At 38.4% G+C, this 8,545-nt stretch overlaps 1 protein-coding gene across 1 annotated transcript; it reads right to left on the reverse strand.

Annotated features, from left to right (window-relative positions):
* Positions 1 to 1,609: 1,609 nt before the first annotated feature.
* On the reverse strand, positions 1,610 to 4,719 carry SPRYD4 (SPRY domain containing 4). The gene is made up of 2 exons (XM_072408346.1): positions 4,564 to 4,719; positions 1,610 to 2,689 (listed from the first exon to the last, which is right to left on the reverse strand). The coding sequence occupies exons 1-2, from the start codon at positions 4,664 to 4,666 to the stop codon at positions 2,151 to 2,153; spliced, it is 642 nt and encodes a 213-aa protein (XP_072264447.1). The 5' UTR covers positions 4,667 to 4,719; the 3' UTR covers positions 1,610 to 2,150.
* Positions 4,720 to 8,545: the final 3,826 nt, after the last annotated feature.

An 8,545-nucleotide genomic window follows, 5' to 3' on the forward strand; every position in this document is an offset into this window, starting at 1 on the left:
GCTTTCTCCATACTTTTTTCTTGCCATCATTCTGGTAAAGGTTGATCTTGGTTTCATCTGTCTAAAGAATGTTTTTCCAGAACTGTGCTGGCTTTTAGATGTTTAGATTAGAAGTCAAATCTAGTCTTTCTATTCCTGAGGTTTATGAGTGGCTTGCACCTTGCAGTGCACCCTTTGTATTTACTTTCATGCAGTCTTCTCTTTATGGTAGACTTGGATAGCGATACGCCTGGAGAGTGTTGTTCACTTGGTTGGCTGTTATGAAGGGGTTTCTCTTCACCATGGAAATGATTTTGTGATCATTCACCTTTGTTGTCTTCTGTGGACGTCCAGGTCTTTCTTTTGCTGAGTTCACCAGTGCTTTGTTTCTTTCTCATGATGTACCAAACTGTAGATTTTGCCACTCCTAATATTGTAGCAATTTCTTTCAATGGTTTTTTTTCTGTTTTTACAGCTTAAGGATTGCTTTGTCACCTGCATGGAGAGCTCCTTTGACCGCATGTTGTCCGTTCACAGCAAAATCTTCCACATACAAGCACCGCCCCCCTCAAATAAACTCCAGGCCTTTTATCTGCTTAATTGATAATGATATAACAAATTATTTGCCCGCACCAGCCCATGAAAAAGCCTTTGTGTCAATTGTCCAATTACTTTTGAGCCCCTGTTCAACTGCATCTGAGTTATTTCATTTAAAAAAATTGTGGTAATGTATTGAATCAAAATTAGAAAAAAGTTGTCTCTGTCCAATTATTTATGGACCTAACTGTATATATTATATATGCTGCTGTACAGTTATATTACATTATACATTTTTTTAACATATTTTTATTAATAAAAAAAAATATATAATTTATTAACTATTAGACATGTGTCGGTGAGTTATGCCTAAGAATTATAGGTCTACAATGTAAAAAGTGGTACAATTTTTTGCATGGAAATAGAGCGAGAATCAGAACGCCAAGGAGGTTAAGAAGCAGAGGATGAGCCCACTTCTACTTGTCATTGTGTATGATGAAAATGGTATCTGGGAAGTCATGCGACATTTTGCATTTGGATGACAAAAAGGTTTTTGGTCGTTTTTAAATTATAAATATATTTCCTTTGCTAAATATATGTAAGCTTTATAAAGATTATGTGTAAAGAGACCTTTCATAAAAAAATCTGGAAAGCAGCTTTTTGAAGTAAAGGATTTCCTTGGTTTAATGTAAATGACTGAACATACGCCAAGTTTTTTTTTATATAAATACAAAAGAACAGGCTTTTTTCTTGTCTAAAAACTTCTGTATTAAAAAAATCCACACTTCTTCACAGCTAAAGTACAATGAGCTGTACAGCCCAAAGATCACAGTGTAAATGTTTTTTCATAGACTTGCAAATCTTTGGTGATATCTTAACGTTGACAGCAACAATTCATATGCAGTGCTCTCCCGGCACTATTCAGTAACCACCGGCTGTATTTGGATGGTTACTGACGAGTTGGGTCACAATACAGGGGCTGCCACCAGCCTACAATTCTTACAAATTCTGGGCTGAACACCGCATATGCAACTTCCGATTCAATATAAAAAGTTCACAGAAAATGGAAAAAAAAATCTGTAAAAAGCCAATATTTGGTAAAATTCTCATTTCTTTATTTTAAACAATTACCAGTACTGCAATAGCTTAATGATATATCCAAGATCTGTACCCTTCCTTGTTTTATACTGAAGAGTTACAAATAGATTTATAAGAAATAACTCATTTTTAATGAAAAAGACATACAATTCATGCATAATGCTGAGTAAAGCAGTTTAACACTGTGGAATCATCTGGCAGTATATAGAATTGTCTCTCTGCAGTACAACTTATAGATGACAATATGTAATACAGTAGATGACACGAACACTTCCAGTACGCTGGAAGAAGCAAGAAGTACATAACTGCACCAATATTATTTTGGCTGCTTATTACTTTTAAGGGTACAGATATTACTTCAACAATTTTCTTTTATCTTGAAGCTGAATAAAGGTAGCCATTTGTAGAAGGTAAAGCACTGCATGAACAAAGCTTTGACACTTCAATATATTGCATACCCATCACCAAGAAAACCAGTTTAGCTGCTGACCATATTATGGACTGGAGAGGCACTTCAATAATAACACTTGGTGGCTTTACAGATTGCCAGGGACATCCAAGCCAGAGTGGGTTAGAATTTCTCCATCCCACAGACCAAACGCAGGCAAGACTGGACCTCGGAAGTCTGCATTAAGAGTGTGGATAAGAGAACCCTTGTCAGAGTCCACAAGGCTTAGCTTCTTATTATCATAGTCCAGCAGGAGTCCCACTTTGCTAGGATTGCCAATGTTGGTGATGGGGATTGTTTTATTTGCCACCATGCCGTGCCATTTTTTATGGCTGTAGGCAAACACCCAAGAACGGTTGTTGACTCCGATGCATTCATCCCTGGACATGTCTGCATCTGCAACTCCTATGCGGAACTCATTGGACTTCTTCACCGTCACCTCCCAGTAATGGCGGCCACTTGACATTGGCGTGTCTCCCAGCACTACAGCCCATTCTCGGAAACGTTCAGGGTTCTGTGGGATTTTGGATGGGTCAATACCTAACATGCGATAGATTACTCCGGTGTCCTTTTTGAACAGGTCCAGGCTACTGTGGGCGGTTTTCTCATCTAGTTTGAAGGTCACATCTGTAACGAGGCCAGCAAATGAAACTTATTATGATAACAAAAGTAAGGCTAGGTACTTACAGACATTGGACCTGATTTATTAAAGCTCCAAGGATGAAGAGGATACACTTTCATCAGTGAAAATGGGTGATCCGGCAAACCTGAAATGGATTTCCTAAAAGTCATTTGCTAGTAAAGTTTTGAATCCTGGACCAGATGCAGTCCAGTTTTGCTGGATCACCCAGCTTCACTGATGAAAGTGTATCCTCTCCAGCCTTTAAATAAATCAGGTCTAATGAGTTTAACTGCTTGCAAAAAAAAAACTCAAAAAAAACTCAAGTGTTTTCTTGGAACATGTTATGTAATTATAAAGCAATTAAAACTTTATTGTACAGCGCTGTGTAATATTTTGGTGCTATATAAATACTGTTTAATAATAATACCTCAACAGGCGCTCCACATGCTGGTTTTAAAGTGGATTGTTCACCGAGAGATTTTGTAAGCTACCACTTGTGACCTGGTTCTAAAAAATACTGATTGCCGGTTGGTGTTCTGATCAGGTAAAAGCACTGGACTTCATTTATTAAAGCTCTCCAAGATCTAGGAAGATAGACTTTTCAAGGGTCAAACTGGGTAATCCTGCAAACCTGGAATGGATTTCTTAAACGTCATTTGCTATTTGTTGATTAATGTTTTCAATCCTTGATCATCACAGTCTATCTTTTCCAATGATGGGGAGCTTAATTAAATCAGGGCCACTGTATTTAGATGATTACAGTGTATTTCCTTTCCGTAGATTATTTGTTTCACTTTCAATCAGCCTTTGACTTTCACAGAAAATTTGAATACTTGAGTAAAGATCAGTTTTAGCACAACCCTCTCCTTTTCTGGGAATATCTAATTACTGTCTGTGCTGACCCAGCATCTCTGTCCCTCATGTCCCTACATAACCTTTTATGTAGCGGGCAGGAGAGGAGTGAAGGGGATAAAAGGGTAAAGCTTGAGTGTCATCCAAGTTTGCTGACATTTCCAAGATGGGCATCTTTTGGATCTACATTGAGTAAGCACTTAAATAAGCATATATTTTATGGGAGCTACACTGTCTTTTGTGAATGTTTCCAGTGACAGGATTGAATTGGTATCATACATACAGTGCTGTTCTGTCCTAGGGAGAGGATGAACAAGGGGCACCCAGCTGTGTTCTTCTACATACAGAAATACAGCAGTCATCACTCCTGGTTGTTCTTTGATTCCCCACAAAATATTGGGACAGCTGCACACAAACTATATTTGCACCAAAGTATTTAACCTCAGGCAACAATTGTCTAGTGTGTGCCTATGTTGTTGCAACAATGATCCCACATCATAAAAGGCTTTTGAATGATGAATCAGCATTTTTCCAGGATTTTGGGGCTCTCCTATTGACCTTAATTACAAAACTAGGCTCACATAATAAATGAAAAACACAAAGATTTTTTATTAAAAGCAGCAAAACTTCAATTTCTCCAATCCCCTGCTCTGGTAAATAAGTACGGCAAAGCCCACACAAGGGTACCTTAGGGGTCAGTCCAGGCAGACATACAGATTATTAGCCAATCAGAAAACTCAATATATATATATATGTATATATATATATACACTTAGGGAGTTGAGCATGCAATATCAGAACTTGGAACACTAGTTATAGAATGTTGCTGAAGCTTGGGCCCCTGTCTGGATACCAGGAACACACAGGGCCCCTGACAGGGACTAGGGACACTCCTAGTACACAAGGTCTGTCAGCCCCCAGGACACGAGGTTGTTATGTCCCCTATCTGTCCTGCTGTTTGTGTCCTGTACTCCCCAGCCATCTGCCCCCTCCGCATCTTTATCCTTAAAGTCTGTCATGTCCTCACCCCTCCTGCCACTGAAGGTGACGTAGCTCCTCTGAAGTCCGGTGACCCGTAGACATCTTAGCGTTCGGCACCCCAATATCATTGCCCTCATGGGCGACGCCATCTTAGATATGGGCGGTCTTTGCTGCTCTCCCGTCAATTGGCGTTGTTTACGTTACACGGATGGCAGAGCCGCCATTTTAGAAAAGGGAGAATTGCTGGCTGGGTGGTGGGTATGTTGTTGTGAGTAGAAGTTCCTGAGATGCTTTGAGCAGATAATGTACAGGCAGAGGAAATGCTGCTGACTCTGCTGATCCCTCCCATGTGCTGTGTAAATGCATTCAATGGAAGAATGGTTACAAATTTACAATATATACACGGCTGTTCTTAAATAGAAACTAAACTGAAAAATGGCAAAAAAAAAATTACACTTACCTTCAATCCCACAGGGCAGTCCGATCCATCCGGGGGTGTCTTGCATCTGGTCCCGGGACGGATGTCAGGATGGGCACGGCCATCTTCCCCTCTTCTACTGGATTCTTCATCCTATGTCACCTGACCCAGGCGCAAGATCAGATATTTTTTCTAGTTGTGCAAAAAGGCTCCTGCGCATGCCCGAGATGCACCCAAGAGCCCCCCTGGATAGGTGACGTAGGTATCCTGGGAGGCTATGCGCTCCCATTTATTCTCGATGCCCTAGGCGGTCGAGAATTAGGGGGTAGTGCTTCACCTTTTTTCTTTTTTTTTTCTTTTTGAAAAAAAAGGATGTTGCATTTAAGAAAAAAAAACAACAGAATTTTTACTTTACATTAAAGGGTTGTGTTGTGTAATTCATCATTACTGAACTAAATGCTGGTTTAATGATAACTTTCCCTCATTTTGGGTCAGTGATTTAGAAAATACAAAGGAAAATCAAACACCAAGCTGTACTGTTTTAGGACCAGATTAGCAATTATTATTATTCAGTATTTATATAGCACTAACATATTACACAGCGCTGTACAGAGGCCATAGTCATGTCACTAGCTGTCCGTCAAAAAGGCTCAAAATCCCTACCATAGACATACACATACACGATCATCACATTTTTATAAATACAACTTTTGTGGGGGGGACCCCTCCCTAGTGTTTGACCTGTATTTATCTGTAACAAAAATGGATCCCAGTAGGTTGGCTACAAACTATTTGCTATTTTATTTGATTGAGTTAACATTATGTAAAATTAAGGAGAATATTTATAAACGTTTTGCCATTCAGATGCCTGTCCAGTTGCTTGTTTTTAGTGACTGTGCCAACATCCTTCAATGGTCAATGATGAAAATTAAAAAACAAATGCGCACCAATAAAACCTAAATATTTAATTAATAAATAACACTAGGAAGAAACAAGATCAGTATACCATCCGATGCATCTAGGGGGATTTACCCTGCACATTAGTCATATTGGCTGGTATCCCAATGGTAAAGAAGAGCAGAATGCAGTTTTCTCCCCTGCCGCTTTTAGAAGGGCGCACCACCCGGCACTTTTCAGTAACCACTTGGATATATTTGGGTGGTTACTGATGAGTTGGGTCACAATACAGGAGCTGCCACCCCCTATAGCTTCCTCCCACACAGCTTAAAAAAATTTCTGGGTTGAACAATGAGAACGTGTGGGCATCTGCCTTGCTGATACAAGCCCACCAGCAGTGAGGGGTTTCTTTAAAGGCAAAACCAAAACTGATGTATTTTAGAATCCAATTCAGCACACAGGCTGGTGTGAGCCTTAAATATAATATATGACCCTCAAGCTGATAAATCTGTGTAAAAATATTAGATGAAGCTATAAGGAAAAGCAGCGCCATATCTGCCAACCTTGAGATTAGTAAGTTAAGATAAATGGTAGATGTTTGCCAACTCACCAGTAAATCTTTCAGCACACGTAGCACATAGACCTGGAAAGATTATACAACATCTGCCTATTCAAGACATTAAAAACAATAGATAGGAATGGGGTCTTGATCACATTTTTCTGCTGCAGTTTAACAGAACACTTTTATTAGGTTGTGGTCTAATGGTTGTTTGTATTTCATAAAAACTTTATTAAACCTCACCTTGTTCTGAGTCTATGTCTTGATTTTTATATGTATTGTGGTTTATAAAGTTGTTTTTATTGATGTATTATTCAAAAGCATTATACTTAGCAGAACCAAGTGATAAAGACGCCACCAAGTTTTGAATGCATTATCTTATCTGAGTTTATGATCTGATTTATGGCTTAAATAAACAAAAGTTTTATGATCATTGCCAAGGACTAAATGATAGTTTAACATTTTTATAATGGAACAAGAGCCACAAAAATATGGAAAAAGCTGCTGGAATGTTCAGGTCTAAATGTGGTTGAATTTACCAGAAGCTTTTAATCAGCATCTTTACTCTGAAAAACAATTTGTGGGAATTTGTGGCTGCAAATTCCCACAAATTGTTTTTCAGAGTAAAGTTGCTGAATAAAAGTCATTCAGACAGTCATGACTGTCACTTGTGGTCAGGTTGGGTGATTCCAGAGGCAGCTCCATGTGTTGACAGATCACCCAAATTAAACAGTAAAACTTACGAATTGGGCAAGGTCACAGCAAGGGTAGAATTTATACAAAAAGAGGGAGAAAAAGTAAGTAAATATAACTCAGATGAACAACATGTTGAAAAAATAGTTGGACATCAGTTTCTGGACAAGTTCCTTGAGCACCTGGAGCAAGAAAGACCTAAAGTACCTTCTTCATAACCTTCAGTAGCATAGGTTGCAGATCTGACCTTTTTGTACTTACTTTGGTCACTTTGACCACTTACCCTACTGAAGTGGCCAAAGTGACCACCTCCTTTGCCTACCATTCTGCCTGGTTCTGCATTTTAGATCCAGCTTGGGAAGTGAATTCTTATTATGTTACTTAATAAAAATATGGAAAAGAAAATAAGTGCTTCATTTTTTGTGAAAGTGACCATGGCGTATTACTACCCATTCTTGTTAACATCAACCATTTAAATTTTTAAATGCTGTCCTTTTTTTACTTTAATACTATATAGGAAACATGAAAATAGACTGATAGGTTGCTGTAAGCAACAGTTTTTTTTAGGCCTTTTATGCATTATATTTTGTTCTTTATATGACACTTGGATTGCAACTCTGCATTAAAGTTATAGCTTCTTATGAGCTATTTTGCAGTTGGTAGGTAATACCTAGGATCAAAGGGCTTCATACTCGACAGTCTGCTGATGTAACAACTCTGCTTGAATATTATTTCCATATAGGGTATACACTGTAATGCCAATCTTTAGACAGCTCTGAAATAAATCCTGTGACCTCCTGTTATCATATATCACCAATGTGGATGCATATAGATAATTTACTAGAGAATAGCAGAACATTTTATTCAATGGTAAATGCATACAATGAAGCTGCAAACAAGTTTCTGTGTTCAAGGTGATTGTAACAGAGCCTGACACATCACAAAATAAGGTAAAGTGTTTGCGATCATGTTTTACCAGGGGCAGACTGATAGGGAGTTTTTAGATTTAGGTTTAATGCTTATAAGAGTTTTCTGATTGTTCTGGGTGTTTTCTATTAGAGAACCCAATGCATCAGCATTATAAGCACAGAGCATTGCTAAAATACAATTAGAAACCCTTCAGCTCTGGTCACACTCCCTCCCATTCGGTTACCCTCTATGCCAGAACAGAATAATGGGCCCACATGACAATAGCTTTTCTCCCTGTATGGCTGATTCTAATGCTGGACCTGATTTGTTTTGCTGATGCTTGTTGTTTGGTCTAAAGCTGCATTCACATTCTGTGACCTGGCCTACTTGACAAACTGAAAAAGAATATCAGTAGATTAACAGAGATATCTGTTGCCCCTTAATTTTGGGGGTATAAATTAATGGTAAAGAAAAAAGTAGAAGAATGTAAATAGAATTTTTAAATGTCAAAAATATATATATACTGGGAAAAATATTGAACTTGTCTTACTT

Source organism: Pyxicephalus adspersus, chromosome 1, assembly GCF_032062135.1.
Source record: "Pyxicephalus adspersus chromosome 1, UCB_Pads_2.0, whole genome shotgun sequence".
Classification (NCBI taxonomy): domain Eukaryota; kingdom Metazoa; phylum Chordata; class Amphibia; order Anura; family Pyxicephalidae; genus Pyxicephalus; species Pyxicephalus adspersus.